The 17,734-nt window shown below is 38.4% G+C and overlaps 1 protein-coding gene across 4 annotated transcripts in view; it reads left to right on the forward strand.

The window, feature by feature from the left end:
* The first annotated feature begins 3,512 nt into the window (after window positions 1–3,512).
* Window positions 3,513–17,734, forward strand: part of bmal1b (basic helix-loop-helix ARNT like 1b) — a 33,417-nt gene continuing 19,195 nt past the window's right edge. For 2 of the 4 annotated variants that reach the window (XM_082162048.1, XM_082162050.1), the window contains exons 1-2: window positions 3,593–3,630; window positions 4,317–4,340. In XM_082162048.1, the coding sequence (XP_082018174.1) occupies window positions 3,608–3,630; window positions 4,317–4,340 (47 nt within the window). In that variant the 5' untranslated portion in view covers window positions 3,593–3,607. Of the gene's footprint in view, window positions 3,631–4,316; window positions 4,341–17,734 lie in introns of all 4 variants that reach the window. The other 2 variants (XM_082162049.1, XM_082162051.1) reach the window with 2 other exon arrangements.

Raw genomic sequence — 17,734 nt, forward strand, 5'->3', positions numbered from 1 at the left:
CAAACTTGACAGGTTTTCAGAAGACTGCAAAAGGCTTTGTGTCTTTGTTGCAGTTGGTAGAGTATTTCAGTGTTGTTTTTCCATGTTCTGAACCTGAATTTAAAGGTACAATATTTGACTTTTTTATTCAAAATGAACACAATTTTAATAATGAGTCAATACATCATCAATCCTTCTTCCAAAACATATTTTTTTGCTACCTGATTCACTATGTTAAGTGTTTATATTTTAGACCTGTAGGGATGGTTTTCACGAGAAGTTGCATACATACGTCACTGGCTCGTGTGTGTCTCGTCATATACGTTAATAGAGTTGCTCCAGCTACATAGGTTAGTCACAACGAGTGAGAAATGTTGACATAGAGCAACTAAATCTCCAAGGAATCACCGTTTTAAACAAATACAAAACAGAGGAGAGTCTGCTGCAAAAAGAAAACACGACAGAGATCGTAATAAAACAAGAATCAACATCGGCTTGGCTTTTCTGAGATGGCTGAGAGATTTGAAATGTTGTAAAAGCGACATGGAGATGATGGCGTTTTTATTACTCGACAGGTTAGTAAGGTATTTTATTGAACAGATAGATTTCCATATGTAGCTCTCAGACAGAGTTCATTGTAAAGCAGAACGGTCATATTCATCCGCGCAGTCCCACAGAGCCGAAGCACAACCAAAACAATGTTCTTCTACAAAATGCATGCAGTTTTGTTTTTTACATATAGTGTACCTTTAAACTGTCTTGTTGCAGCATTGTTTTGTTTGCTTTGTGTAAAATGTTCTAGAATGTGCCCATTACACTTCATTTAAATACTTATTTGATGCGAGGGTAGATATTTCTTTATTCAATTTTGCAACAGAATGTCTCGTAATTCATTACAGGAAACTCTTACTCCAGGGGCCAGTTCAGAGTCACTATCCTTACCCTAAAGCCCCCTGTATAATATTTGATACGCAAGTTTTAAGGCCTTGAAATTGTCTACATGACTACATGCCTTATGTCATCTGACTGAGTTTATACATTTTAGCAGGTAAAAGTCCTTTTAGTGTAATTTTAAAAACATCCCCCTTCAGATGTATCTTTTTGCTGAAATCTTTTGATTTTTTTCCTCAGAAAAATTCATGTTAAAATGTGAGTATTAATTATCAAATATGATCCATCAGGCCTTTGGGTAACGTTTTTGTTTTTCATTTCTCAGTTATCATTGCATTGCATTATATGTTTTGCCTCTCACAATAATAATAATAATAATAATAATAATAAACTACAGTACAGAACTTCTATACTGTGATGAAGATCTCATTAATTTACATTACAGCCATCAGAATTTCATCTTAATATTTTGTCATAAAAATAACAGCAGCTGCACCAAATTACAATGCAGTTTTGCTCAGTTTAGGCCTTTTAACTGAGTTCTTAAATCACAGTCTCAACAGAGTGAATGTGTTTATGCAACTGGCCAAACGCTTTAAGACTGTCTGAACACTAGTCTGACCAAGAAGTTAGCCAAGAGGTAATCAGTTTTGGGATTCAAATTAGTTTAAGCATTTTATGCAATGGCCCCTGCAGGAGTCAACCGTTATTTACCTATACGGAACGCTCTCTGGGAATACAGAAGTCCCAAGAGGATTCAGCCATCCCAATGGATCAGTTTGCCCTTTAAATACATTTGAAATATCCCACAGGCTATTTTCCATCCTAGTGTCAGACTAAAACATGATAAAGGTGAACAGAGCCCATTAGCAGTGCAGCATCTTGCCATTTATATTACTGCAACATTAATAACTGAAAAGAGGGATTAATAAAATATAGGAATTGGGTACATTTTCTATGCTTTCATTTCACTACTCTGTAAAAAAAACAAAAAAAAACAAAGATCAATAAGTTATGACAACATATGGTTTTACATTGCTTTAACTCATCAAAATAAGTTAAGCAATTTCTACTTTTTTATAAGTTATACAAGATTCAACTCATTTTTTTTAAGTCAGTTTAATATAATTTAATTAACATCCAAGTTGATTGCATTAAAAAATAAATAATAATAATTAGGGCAGCAATTTTTGTGTGTGTTCATTTAGCCTTAAAATAGTAAAGCACAAACTAATCAGATGCGTTTGCTCTATATTGGCTGCCCACCCTGAGTCTATCCATGAACAGATGTTTATGTGTGTTATGTAGTGGGTGATATACAGTACAGTTTACAGTTACACTGTGTCAATAAGAACACGCTAATCCCACTGAAAGTCAGTCTAATGAACGGTTATTGAGAAGCTTTGTATCTGTTGATATTTCTGTATCTTTCTTTATTTGCACAGTCATAGCTTATAGCCTATTACAACAACCAGCTTCTTCAGAAAAAAAAAGAAAAGAAAAAAAAAAGACTAGGTTACAATAAAAAATTATATTCTCAGTAAAAGGGGGTTATTTTCTTTAAGTCAAACTAATAATTATTACATACAAAATGGCAGGAGTTTAAATCCCTGGATATTTGTTTTACTCAAAAAATACCCATGAATTAGTACTACAAACTGAAACCATTCATTAAGTGGCTTCATAATGCCACTGCTGTGTTTTGGCGCTCTCCAGTGGTTAACATGTGTAAGTGATCGTTTGTGCTGCTGTAAATCAAGAGTGAGCTTTATGTGCGACAGAGCAACATAATGATATCTTATAACATGTTATTCAAAATAATAAATGTTAACATAGACATGAACTTAATCTTGTTTACTTGAATGTCATCTTACCTGCCAACATAAGACATGGCATTTTTTTACATTTAGGCCTACTCGTATACTCGAAGAGTTCAGATGATGCTATTATTATTATTATTATTATGTCATTTTACATATTATTTTTTAATGAAGAGTTATTATGGTAACATATTTCCCGCAATTGCTGAGCACTGAGCATGTTTTTAATAAAATATAGCCTAGGCTTATAGTGCGTGGACTTAAATCTAATGGAATACAAAATCCTAGTTTTTGTTCGCAGCCAAAATGTGCATATTAGTTAGCAAAATTAGCAAATAACAGCTACAAACACATCGCTGGGGACAAACCAGACGACATTAGGAACAAATAGGCTATTTTGAATTCATATTAAATATGACATACTTAAAAATAAAAATATTAGATTTTTTTTCTTTCTTTCTTTTTTTTTTTTTTAAGAAACAAATGCCTGATAGTAAAACTTAGTCACTTTATGAGGGACAAACAAAGAAAGGCATTTTACTGGAATGACCTAAATATAAGTTAACGATAACCGTACACCTGACTCTAAGAGTCCTTAGTGATAATAATTAGCCTAAATGACGTAGCGTAGCGTTGTTTTCGGAATCCACCACAAGCACTTTGTTTACTGTTGTTATAAAGCTGCAATGTTTTGATGAATTCCTATTGGCTATGCTATATCCCCGCATTTTCTCATTGGCTATTAGATGCGTCAGTCTTTTTCTGATTGGACAAAGGACTCAGCGGTTCATCTCACTGAGACGCCATTGGCTCAATAAGTAGGTTAGTGGTCCGCTAGTTATTAGATTGAGAGAAAGTAGGTCATAGCGAATGTATGCTGATACTGTCCAGCGCCGTCCATGTTCGCTTGATCATACATGTGCTGTTCTTCCTTCTTCATGTAAGTAAGACATGTTTGACCTCTAAACGTGCTGAACTGTATGCTGTTTATATGCAAATATTGATGTACATCTTAATTAATTCGCTAATATCGACGAGGTGCTTTAAAGTTTTTTTTAAGATCTCGACCTGTTATGGAGCAGTATCATTTTAAAATGTATTATTTCTGTCACGGTTCATACAAAATAATGTGTTCATGTGTTAGTAGTACAACATAAACCAACATTTTGCTTCTTTTAAAACTCATGTCAGATTATATAAGGTCAGCGTAAGAAGTGAACGAACGTGTTAATACGCATCACTACGCACGACTGTGATATATTTGTGATGAAAACATCTTTGTTTAAGCCTTAAGCGCAGTCTTTGCATCTATAAACACATTACGGTTCACGTGCTTTCGTTGTACTGCGTGTCGCTCAAATATGCGCACGAGCGCTTGATCATATCCCACTGTGACGGTATGCGCGAGGGCACTGTAAACTCTCATGCCCTTTTCCTAAGGTAAACACAGAAGCTGTATCTCGAATCCCAATGAGCTGACTACTAGTTGCTACCTAGGCAACATTTGATAGTGTTATTGGCGTTTGCAGCATCATTTTTCATCATTCAGCATCACTTTGGGCATCAGGTGCGTGCAGCTGTTTTGGGCATCATCATAACTTTTACCTTTATTACCTTGCACCGCAGTTTTGGGGATCATTGGACATCACGGTCAGTAATGAGTTTTGTTTAGGGAGCTCTTTTGGGAATTAGCTTGCGCCACAGGATTAAAACATAATAATTGTGATTTATCTCACAATTCTGAGTTTATAGCTCGCAAGTCTGACATTTTTCTCAGAATTGCGAGATATAAACTTGAAAGTGTGAGAAAACAAGTCAAACCTGTGAAGTATAAACTGGTAATTGCAAGGAAAAAGTTAAAATTGTGAGATAAAAAGTTGCAGTAATTTAATTCCGTGGTGGAAATATCCTGTATCAGTTTTTATATTTCACAATTCTGACTTTCCCCCCGCAATTCCAAGTTTAAATCTCACAAAAAACGTAGGAATTGTAAGAAATTAACTCAAACTTGCATCATATAAATGCTCTATTGTGAGCATTGTGTTAGAATTACGAGTCATAAAGTCCGAATTGCGAGATTTAAAATAGCAATTGTGAGTAAAAAGTCAGAATTCTGAGATGCAAACTTGCAATTGCAAGAAATATTCCGTGGCGGAAACAAGCTTCCATGTCAATGTGTATTTACACATCATACTTGTGTATTTACATATCATATTTGTTTATTTACATTTTGAGCTCATAGCATGTGCAGTTTTTGGTAACAAAGATACTTACCAAGTATGATTTAGGTGTCAGAGGTGCATGCTGCATAATATAATTTTGGAACTGTGTTAGTTCATCCTTGATCTCTAATATAACAACCTAAAGCAAATCCATCATTGGGCGTCACAGTCAAGAATGATTTTAGGCAGATGTTTTGGGGATCAATGTCTATTCAGCAAATTTTGACACCATAATCTAGCTGTAGCTGCGTTCAACATTTTTGAGCTTGTACAGTAAGGCATGTGCAGTTTTTGGGAGCAAAGATACTAACAAAGTATGATTTTAGATAATAGAAGTGCATCCAGCATTTTTTAGCATAATAAACACAACGCATGCAGTATTTTCTAAACATCATTGGTATGGTATTTATTTAGGCATCATATTGCATACGGCTGGTTTGTGGAAATCCTAGATGTGCACAACATTTTTGGCATAATAGGGAAAGGGTGCAATTCTTGGACATCATGTGCACAGGTATTATTTTTATGGCCCAAAAGGATGCATTTTGTATTTGAATTTGAATAGAATTTTGTAGTAACTTCATCTGCACACTATTGTGCTTGTGCAGTCAAATGTTTGTTCGATTTTTAAGGACTTTTTTTGTTTATTTCTGTACAATAAACGATTTGGAGTCACATTTTATAGGTGTACTTACATAAAAATAATTATTAGGTATATATAGTGCTGTATTGCAAAACACTTACGGGTAAGGTTAGGGACAGGTTTGGTTGAATGGGAAGCTTTAAGGGTGGGTTAAGGAAGGTGTAATGAACAGTCAACAGTGTGATTATAGATGTAATTACAGAAAATAACTACAGCTGTAGCCTAGTTGGTTGCACTTTATTTTACAGCTCTTACGTGTACTTAGTGTCCTTATCTAAGAAAGTAGGCTACTAGGTGATATAAGGTAACTATATGGGTTAAGGTTAGGTTAAGGTTAGGTTCAGGGTCAGTATCTAGTCATTCCCCAGTTAGTGCAATTACTATAATAAGTACATAATATGTACATGCAGAACAGGAAATAAAGTGCTACCGATCATTTTTAAATATAAGTACAATGTAAAAACATGTACACAATGAGTGCCTTGAATCAAATGATTAACATAATACATTAATTTAAATGTTTGTACTTTGTACACAGTAGTTAAATACACTTAATATAAAGTGGGACCGAATTTTGGAAATGAGTTTGCCACTTGATGACAAATCCTAAAGCAAAACTAGTTGAGAATCTCTGTGCTTGAGAGTTCAATCACAAGCAGCTGATTTGTAAGATGTTTCTCAGCAGTTATTTGTGGAGCTTCATCAGCTCTGTTATGGTGAAGTTCACTAAATGTAGTGGAGTAAATCTGACTTACCTCAAAACTTACATTGAGAGTGTGAAGAAACATCTCCTTAAAACCTTATTTTGTGTGCAGGGAAGCCTATTTGGCAAAGGTGTTTCCCTTTACACCTGTGTGTGTTTGTATTGTATATGTGTAGGCTATATGTATTTTGTGCTGATGTAGATTGTGTACCAAGGAACTAACTGATAAAACGTAATAAAAAAACATGTTTCACAAAAGGAATATGATGGTTTTTTTGGAAATATATGGACTCAATTGAGGGCAGACATGTAGAAGGTAATGAAGCTGCTGCATGGATAATAATTATCTGGAAAAAGCCTTTTTGAACTCAACTTTCAAACTGTGGCAGTCGCCATGTACAGTGATCTGTGCCTGCCAAATTTATGTCCATCAATGGTATTTACATGGTACTCAAAGATACTACAAAGAAATACCATGGTATTATTATGGTACATATCTAAAACATGTGGTATATTACCACAAATTCCCGCTGGGCTTTGCAATCAAATTGCCTTCTGTGTGAATGCAAGCTAGAGCCAGAATGCTTTAAAAGACCCTATAACATTACTAAGATCAATCTTTTTTCTTTACTGTAAATATTTCTCATATTATGGAAAATCAATTTAAATAAGTTAAATAGTATGATAAAACAGGTTATGCACACTACCGTTCAAAATGTCTCTAGTCTTCTGCTCAACAAGGCTGCATTTGTTTGATAAAAACAAACAAACAGTAAAACCAGTAATATTGTCAAAAAAACTAAACACGTTTTTCGAATGAGGCTGGGCTGCATATGATTCTTCAGAAATCATTATAATATGCAGATTTCATGCTTATGAAACATTTCCTATTAGTATCCGTGTTAATAACCGTTTTGGCTGCTTAATATTTTTGTGGAAACCATGTTGCATTTAAAAAAAAAAAAAATTATTCTTTGATTAAAAGAAAGTTAAAAAGAATGACATTTATTTGAAATTAAAAATCTTTTGTTACATTATAAATGTATTTACTGTCTGTTTTGGTCCATTTAATGCATCCTTGCTGAATAAAAGTATGAATTTCAAATTTTCTGCACTCTCATTCTCTCAACCAATGTCATGAGGTGCAGCCTAAGATGCTTTTTAAGACTACTTTTTCTTCATTCTCCACTTTAACCCATCCATAAAATAAATTCATACACAGGCACAATTGTCTACGTAACGAAATTGAGTTTTAAACAAAAGTTTAGGAATGACATCAGCATCAGAGGAAGCCCAGATAAGCCACTGCAAATTCCTGCGACAGTTTTCTGGCATCCCTGCGTCCCAGCTGACGCCTTCAGCGTGACTGCGTCTGAAGCACGTGCACAACTTTTCCAATCTTGATTGGTGCTGCGTAGAGGGATGCTATGCTCATGATATGGACTTAAAACTATATCACAATATTTTCTGGTATTTATTGCGATACTGATATCAATGACAATATACATATAGTACCATTCACCACTGTTTTTGGCTACAAGTGATCTCTGCATGCATTCTTGAGAGCCTCAGAAACACAAACATTGATCTAAATTAAAATGTACCCATCATCAAATAGGCTTCTATAATATACCAATTACATTAAAAAAAGAATAATAATATCAAAAATACAAACACCAGCCCTTGCAAAAATGGAAAAATTGCAGATATACTTTAATTCTGTAAAAGTGAAGATAGTTTAAATAGTGCAACTGTACTGAAAAACATCACACAATAATTATTACACACAATAATAATTCAAATCAATTACAAGTTTGAAATGTATAAATATATTCTGTATTTATTCATACTCTCATGGTGCAAAAGTAAAACCCCAAACATGTTTTCAGATAGGTTAAAAAATTACAAGAGATTGCAAAAAAAAATTTCATTAAAATCAAGCATTATTTAATGATAGAACTTAAAGGATTAGTTCACCCCAAAATGAAAATTTCCTAATAATTTACTCACCCCAATGCCATCCAAGATATCCATGTCTTTCTTTCCTCAGTGGGAGAGAAATTATGTTTCGCTAGATAACAACCTCTTCTTCAGCTGTGATCGCGTACAGCCCGTTTAAACACTTCAAAGACTTTTGAAACTGCATTGATTTGGACTTAAAAACGATGGTAACCAATGAAGTCCATTGTTAGAAGAAAAATCCAGAAATGTTTTCCTCAAAAAACATAATTTCTCTTCCACTGAGGAAAGAAAGACATGGATATCTTGGATGGCATTGGGGTGAGTAAATTATTAGGAAATTTTCATTTTGGGGTGAACTAATCCTTTAAGTAATCTAAAACTTGGTAACCATGTATGAATTAATATTTGCTTAATTAAAATTCACCAGCTTAGGACTGGTGGTGGTGCTTAAAACATTGTTGGTCATTCAGTGTTTCTGTAAAAAAATAAAATAATAAATACTGATAAGATCATAACACTACTACTAATAACAATATAAACCGCACTAAGGATTGATGAGCTGCTGGGTTCATGAATACTTAACACGTTGTCTGCGTTCGCGCGAACTGATTTGCTGAAATCAAAACAAGGACAGTAATATGAGTTACCAAAAATTGCCGTTTGCTCATTAGCTTCTGCTTGTTCATAAAGGCTGAATAATTCCAAATGAAGAGGAAAATACAACAAAGAATATAGTTTACATGTGGCACGTCAATTCTGCGGGAAGACATTCTTATTGTGGGAAGAATTTTTACCGGTATATCGCAAATAATATATCGCCCATCCCTAGTGCAACGCCACCTTGTGCATGCTGGCATATACAGGGAAGCCGGCATCACAACAGCATCAGCACACAGTTTTCAGCAAGTGCTTTGTGTGACTGTCAGTCTTATTTGGTGTTGTCTGTCCCTTGTTATCATTCATATATAAAAAAAATGGCAAATAGCCAGCAGTTCAGAGTGTGTGTGCATCCCTGCCCTCGTTACATCATGGGTAGGGACACACACGATCTGTGTGTATGCTGCTTGGGAGTAGAGCATGTATGGTCAGCTCTTGAGGGAGCTGGCTGTGTACACTGTGAGGCTACGCTCTCGCCTGGCCGTGTTTGAAAAGAGTGGCCAGGCTCGCGTTCCTCGCGGATTGGGTCCGCTTCAGTGATTGGCTTCATTCGTGAGGTTCGCAGATGGAACTGGTGGAGGGGTTTGAGACGGTTTCAGCCCTTTCTCAGCCCTCACGCACTGGATCCTTTGCTCAAGCTCGAGATACGGAAGCTCTCTAAGGCTTCTTCCTCCCTGAGTGAGAGCTCTATGTTGTCTAGCTCTGAGGAGTTAGACGTTCTAAGCATTGAAGCGAGTGATTCACCAGTCGTATCCCCGCAGTATGAGAAGCTCATGGAGGTTGTGTCTCGTGCTGGGTCTAAATTAAATATCGACTGTCCAGCTGAGACGCGGGAAGCACAGAGAAAAAGCAAGCTGGATGAGCGCTTCCTGCAGTCAGAGCCACAACCTCCATGTTGGGTCTTACCCCTTTTCCCCAGATCTGCACACTAAGTTGTGGAGATCATGGAAGAAGCTATTCTCCTCTCGCCTATCCAGTCCCATGGTCCATCACTATTCTTTGATCATGGGACTTAAGGAGAATGGCTATGGGATGATGCCAAAGGTTGAAGAGACACTTGCTTATCATTCCTTGCCACTAAGGAGACGGCCCGCACCATTAACCGCTCCATGGCATCTATGGTGGCTATGGAGAGACACCAATGGCTGAACCTCTCGGGTATCAAGGAGAAAGACAAGTCTTTGCCCCTTGATGCCCTGCTGTCACCTCCTGGCCTCTTCGGCGATGCTGTGAGCAGTGTCGTCGAGAGGTTTCAGGAAGCAAAGAAACAGGCGGCAGCATTCCAGAGGTTCATAACTCGTCGAGATCAGTCCAGTGGGGCTGCTGCCAAAAGGCTCCTTGAACAGGCATCAACAGAAAGAGTGTTGTGTCTCGAGCCCCCAATCAATGAGCCTGGGAGTCAAAGCAGCACTCTCAACCGAAGCTTAAGCAGGAGAAGACGGATCTGAGGAACGTCTTTCTCACTAAGAAGGCTTCGGGAAAGAGGTCCTGATGTGATGAGCAGGCCTCTGAGGGCACCCCCACCTGTGAGAGAGCGAATTACACACCGCTCCTCCGCAGAGCCCTCAGGAAATCGATTTGTTAACCCTGCGGCCCACAGTGTTTCAGGGTCCTCCCTGCACACATTTATAAGGTTTTATAGCCTGAACATTCCGGTCACTCCAGTGTCTCTTGTTCTTTTGTCCTGAGTTGTGCTGGGACAGCTTCACACTAAGGCAGGCATGTGTCAGCAATGCGAAGTGGGTATTTCATTCCCCAAAGCGTTGGCTGCGCGCAATGCAGAGCGAGTTCCCTCGAAAGGGAACATCTCAGGTTATGCATGTAACCATCAGGGAACGAGACACTGCGTCCCCTTGCCATACTTCCTGCATGCCTGGGGGCGGCTTGCTTCAGCCTATCAAAAGCTGATGCGCCAGATTCCCTTTATAGCTTCCGCCTACGCCGGCACACGTCATGAGGTAACGCAGCATCAATCAATATTGGAATAGTTGCACACGTGCTTCAGACGCAGTCACACTGAAGGCTTTCCCCAAAGCGTCAACTGGGATGCAGCATCTTGTTCCCCTCTCAGGGAACCATGGTTGTATGCGTAACCTGAGATGTTTTCTCTAAAACAGTCAGGGAATTCCTGAGGGGGTGCTTCGTGTTTAGGGTCAAGTCTCAAGCTCGAGCCCTCCACCAAGGACAGCAAGCAAAATATGTTGATTTCCTCTAAACTTCAAAGATTATATGAACATGTGAACTTGTGAATTTCAAGTATTTTTGGATTATAAGATCATGAGAAACATCAGTTCAATTGTGTCTAAATGTTTGAGTCGTAGTGTACAGTGATGGCTCAAGATGAAGTCTTAGTGAAGATGAGGGATATGCAGTGAAAAGTATATTTCCCTTCATCTCCACTGAATAATCTTATTCAGCTTCAGTAATCAGCCTGATTCTTAAGCTGTGAGATGCCTGATTATTTGCAAGGCGGTGTGCTGACCCAGAATACACCGTGACAGCTGTTTGATGGTGTTGACGCTGTGCAGATGAAGTCAGTGCATCTGGTGGTACAGTTAAGCAGCTTGCAGTGGGAGCCCCTGTCCTCCCATGACCCTCTGCTAACAGTACACCATGTGCATAGAACCCATCTGCTACCCCTGCAGTCACAGGCATTACTCATCACAACAGCTGATTCTGCCAATGACTCCTCATACAGCAGTTTGCTGGAGTAATGCTGCTTTCCTAACTTTCATACGCTCTTTCTTTTTGTTTTCCACCCCTTCCCTGCCTCTATCTATGGCCTGTGCTCTCTCAGGTCCAGTGCCTGTTTTGTGTATTTCAGCAGAAGCCAATGCTCTGAGGTATGTTCTCTGAGGTATGTGCATATTTGGAAACGGAATGTGGAATTAATGCCTCGATACTCCACCCAAAAATAAAAGTTTGTCATCATTTACTCACCCTGATGTCATTGGATGATTTGTGAATGATTAAGGAGTTAAATGTCTGTGTTCCTCATGCAAAGCTGTAGCATGACATCAGATTAATTGAAATAGAGCACACAAGTTGGACTTTTATGGTTCTTTTTTTGGTCATTTTGCAACTTAACAACATCAATTTCTGGGTGAATGTAACGGAAAGATTCCCAGTATTTAAAAAAAAATTAAGATTTGTTTTACATTGTGACATTATTTTCAGAAATGGACCATTCTTATTTCCAGGGAAGTTGTCATAGTTGGGTAAACTTTTATAGTGGTGAGCAGAAACTACAACAGCCGTTTATTTGAGTTTAATGTGCATTTGCTTTCTCTCTCTCTCTCTCTCTCTCTCTCTCTCTCTCTCTCTCTCTCTCTCTCTCTCTCTCTCTCTCTCTCTTTATATATATATATATATATACACATACATATACTGTATATGTTGAAAAAATTAAAATTTAAAAACTATGTGAATGTGTCATTAAATTGGAATATTAATTTAAAATGAATAGGTACTTTAAATAAATAGTTTATGTCTGTTTCGACTGACAAACAGTTTGTGAACTGATTCTCTAATGTCACAATGCAAAAAAAAATTTGTTTTATTTATTTCATTTGGGATTTCGTGACAGGTTTTTTGAGATTCACCCTCAAGTATTACATTTACATTTTACATTTAGTCATTTAGCAGACGCCCTTATCCAAAGCGACTTACAAATTAGGACTAAGTTCAGCGGGTCATCATAAAGAGGCAAAAGCAACAACAACGCAGGAAGTGCTCAAAATACGAAGTTCAGGTATTATTCAGAGTAGCATAAGCCTGATAAGTGATGTTTCAAAGGGAAAGGATTTTTTTTTTTTTTTTTTTTTCTCTATAAGGTTAAGTGCTCACGGAAGAGATTGGTTTTCAGCTGTTTTTTGAATGTTGTCAGGGATTCTGCATTCCGGATGAGGGTGGGGAGAGCGTTCCACCAGCATGGAACTGTAAATGAGAATGTTCTGGAAAGTGATTTTGTGGCTTTCTGTGATGGAACCACGAGACGTCGCTCGTTGACCGATCGTAGGTGTCTGGTAGGGATGTAGACTCGTAGGAGTGAGTGAAAGTAGGAGGGAGCTGAGCCTGTGATAGTTCTGTAAGCAAGCGTCAGTGCCTTGAACTTGATGCGAGCAGCTAGAGGTAGCCAGTGCAGAGAGATGAACAGAGGAGTGACGTGGGCCCTCTTGGGCTCGTTGAAGACAAGACGAGCTGCAGCATTCTGGATCATCTGTAGGGGTTTGGTCGCACATGCTGGGAGTCCAGCCAGAAGGGCATTGCAGTAGTCAAGCCTAGAGATGACCAGGGCCTGGACGATAAGTTGTGTTGCATGCTCAGTTAGGAAAGGCCTGATCTTCCTGATGTTGTGCAGTGCAAACCTGCATGATCGAGCTGTCTTTGAAATGTGATCTGTGAAGGTCAGCTGGTCATCAAACGTTACTCCAAGATTTCTGACCGATCTTGATGGGGTGATTAATGATGACTCTAGCTGGATGGTGAAGTCGTGCTGTAGAGACGGATTGGCAGGGAGGACGAGAAGCTCAGTCTTTGCCAGGTTGAGCTGCAGGTGGTGGTCCTTCATCCATGTGGAGATGTCCGCCAGACAGCTTGAGACCCGTGCAGCTACTGTGGGATCATCTGGTTGAAAGGAGAGGAAGAGCTGTGTGTCATCAGCATAGCAGTGGTAGGAAAAACCGTGTGCCTGTATGATGTGTCCCAGTGATGTGGTGTATTAACTTTAAATGTAAGGAAAAGAGCATTCAACTAAAATTCTCCTTATCTGTTCAACAAAAGACAATCGTTTGGGTGATTCAAAATGATGACAGAATTAAAATAAATGTAATTAATTAATTAGTAATTTTCTTCATGAAAACCATAATCAACACAAATCACTTAAGACCTTTTCATATATTTTTTTAATAAGGATAATAACATTCTGTAAGTGAACAGACTTACTCAAGTGACCTACATTTTCCTCCTCTTTTGTGTAGGTCTGCTTGTTGCCTTTCCTCCTGATATTCACACGCACAGCCTTTGGTTTCCTCTCTGCTTATGTAACCTACATTGTCTTGATATGATCTAGTGGTTGATTTACAAAGATAGTTTGACTTGTCTGTTTTTCAGAGCACTATTATGACTGCTTTAAAAAAAAAAAAAACCTATTAATATATAATATTGAAAAAACTAAAAAGTACCTTTTACCCACCTGTTAACAGGGGGTAAAGGGGACATGGTGATGAAAAAAAAAATAGATAGGAGTAAAAATTATATTTAAATGCTTTTGCATTGTCAAAACTTTTGTGTTCCCCTGAGAACTCAAAGTTTCTCAGGGGAACACAATAGTTTTGCGAGAGAACGCAAATGTTTAGCAAGCAAACGCAACGTTTCTCACTTTTCAACACTTTTGAGAGAGATGCAAAGGATTGAAATATTTGTAACAAAGTTACAGCACACCTTTCCTTCTCTGCAAGCAGCTCCTTACAGTTCCTGACAGAAATGTCAGCAAAGTTCATGATGTGTAAATGTAGAGAATTCATCAAGGTCAGTCACCAGTGCTTCTTATAGTTGACACCCATAATATATTTGTCACAGACTTGTCACATTATCAGTGTACTTGTCTGTAAGTTCCACATAGCAAATTACTGGCGTGAATAGAAGCAGGTGTCAGTCTGACCTATTACTCTAAAGAGAACAGCTAATGATTGTCCAAGTACATAATCGAATGTGGGCCTCTGGTGGCGTGTGGAGATAAGGGTGTTACATAGCAGGTTTAATTGGTGTCATGGCACCATGGATCTGTCAGGTCACCTGGATCAAGTGTCAGTTGGTGAAAAATAGGTCAAAGATAATGATGAGGTCAAAGAAAATAAGAGTCTTAGAAGAGTCACGGCCTTATGACAATGGCTACGTTTACGGGCAACCAGATAATCCGTTAATAATCAGATTGACGGCTTAATTGGACTGAAAAGCCTTCATTTAAACACCTCAATCCAAATAAAATTTCTATCGGATTGGAAGGGGTGGTTTATTCCTTTTCTAATCTGATTGGTTTAGGACATGTAAAAACTGAAAGTACGCATGTGCAATGACGTAGATATATTTCACCTTCCATTCAATTCTGAATGTCTTCACAAAGCTAAGCTAAGTTTTCCTTTTTATGCTCATTGCTTAAAAGCTATCAGGTTATTGGCAACATGCTTGTTGCTTAAGTCTATCTGGGTATTAGTAACATGATTTTCATTGTTATCTGTAGCATGCTTGTTGCTCATTGAAAACTTTAGGCTTGTTACTTTAGGCTGTCTAGTATTGTTGCGAACACACTGTACTAAGCTTATCTGGGTATCAGCATCGTGCTTGTTCTTTAAGGTTATAGTGTAACTCAATTCTACTTGTTGCTTTAGGCTTATCTGGTTATTGCCAACATGATGTCCTAAGCTTACCCTGGTACCAGCAACATGCTTGTTCTTAAAGCTGTTTAAGGCTTATCTGCTTGTTATTGGAACTTATCTGATTATTATTGCCAACATGCTGTGCTTAAAGGGATACTTCACCTCTGGAAAGATGAATGTGTATTTAAAATAGGTCATTTATGTAGAAGAAATGTGAAATTATTTTTGAATTTGGAGCTTTCTAGACTGAGAAAAGCCAGAAAATGTATTTTTGGCTTATGTGGATGAAAGACAACAACTCCCAGAATGCACTTGCTTCGCTGCCCTAGGAGGCCACTCCCAAGCCGCGCCTACCAGTTAGAGAGCGCAGTTGAAAACAACAAGGCTACTAGTGAGACTCTGACGCATATGAATCACTCATCCGTCCATAAGGCTAGCTACCACCGGAGCTTGAAATTCATTTCACACAAAATGTCTAACGTTAGTTAGTTGGCGAACTCATTAATGAATTACTCCTCATTTGTATTTCTTTCGAAGTGGTGAATTATTGCATGGTTACGTTACCGGGATGTTCAGTCAGATGCGGTGCGAAACTAGGATGGTTCACAACACAAACGTCCGTGTCCTCGTGTGATTCAGAGATTTCGTCCAGGAGAAATTGGCATCGTTTAAATGCTTTGCAGCAGACGGACTCTATCTCTGTGTTCGTAGCGGTTCGTAGTTGCATAGTGAGATCACCGGCGCCACCAGTCCGCCCCCAGCTCGAGCCAGTCTGGGCTTCTCGTCCGCGACAGGCAGGTCTTCTGCCTCGGCTGCTCTTCGCTATGCGGCTTGTAAAGGTAGCCACAAACACCTGATTCGAGCATCAGACTTCCGAAATCCTCTTCTTCTACATCATATTGAGTAACGTTACCTTCCGCTATTGTCATATCTTCACAGCTTGCTCCACAGTGCCTGTTAGCTTAGCTTCCAAACAAGATGGAGGATATTGCTTTTAGTTTCAGAAAGTGAAGTCCCACCCACTGATCTGTAATAGGCCTGTAGCGTGAGCGGGTCCCGCCCCCTGGAATAATGAGGAGCTAGTGTTTGTAGTCTCTACACTTTTCAATGAAATGTGACTTCCTGCTTATTATGACGCAAAATGATGATTTTTACGTCATAATAAGCAGGAAGTAAAACACTTAAATCCTTATTTCTCCCATCTCAGGGAAAAATTAATGAAAAATCCACGTTTATTATAATATATGACTGGGTTTCTAACAATACAAAGCTTAATGCAAATGGGTGAAGTGTCCCTTTAAGCTTATCCGAGTATCAGCAACATGTTTGTTGCTTAAGGCTGATCTGTTTATCATTGGAAACATGTTTGTTGCTTTAGGCTTATCTGGTTATTATTGGAAACATTGCTTTAGGCTTATCTATTGCCAAAATGCTGTCCTAAGCTTATCCGGCTATCAGCAACATGCTTGTTGCTAGGACTGGGCGATTATTTATTTATTTCTTCTTGTGCACTGGTTTGCCAATCAGAGTGATCTCTCACCGATGGCTATGATGTAGGGGTGTGCCATATCATACCGTCCACGATAATACCGGAATAAATTTTTACATGATAAAAAAGTGTCATATCGCGATATCACTGATATAGCGACGCAATGACGTATGGCGCATTACATTCCCTAGCACGCACAATAACAACACCTGTCTGAGCATGAGAGCAGCAAGTCCGCCTCCAATGATGATTTAGTACCTAAAAAGGAGCTACTTCAATAGTATTTTAATAATTCCCGCAGGTCTACCACTTATAATGTGGGAAATTCCCCCGCAAACATTGATTTTACCAACCGCGTGAGTGTTCAGCAGTGCCGCGTCTTCTCTCTCTCGCTCTCAAAATGGGTTGCACAAGTCAAGCGTCAATACCACACTCTTGTGTTTAGCAGTCAGGACATGACGGAATTGTCTTTTGTCACTTGCATCGTAACTAAAATGTATCATTTTCACTTCTTTTTAAGTCTTATCAGTTTAAACATTTGCGATTTTAAACTATTCAGAGATGTTTACCACTTTGTTTACTCTGCGTGCACACATACAGTAAAGCCGTCTCACAAACAGCTCGCGAGTAACAAAAGTTCTTTTTCGCGGATTATATCGCTTTAACGGGGGAAAAAACACGCAAAATTGTGTAAAAATTCCGGTCATGGTCAGTATATTCGTAAACAGTCGGTTATGTCTGAAATAAGCATAACACGCGTGTGACAGTGTGACAGACAGTATAACAGTAATGGATCCGGGCACTAGCTCTAAAAGTGACAGCAGCCATATGTGTCTGTCATTAATGTTGTCATCAAAACAACAAAATATAGCTTTCATTGTAAGGAATCAGAATGAATAGCCTATGTATTTAATTTAGTCAGGACTCAGGACTAGTGTTATTTTACATTTGATTACCTTATTCAGTTTCTGTAGTATTTCTGAATAGTGTT

Source organism: Leuciscus leuciscus (assembly GCF_965113295.1).
Source record: "Leuciscus leuciscus genome assembly, chromosome: 2".
Taxonomy (NCBI): Eukaryota; Metazoa; Chordata; class Actinopteri; order Cypriniformes; family Leuciscidae; genus Leuciscus; species Leuciscus leuciscus.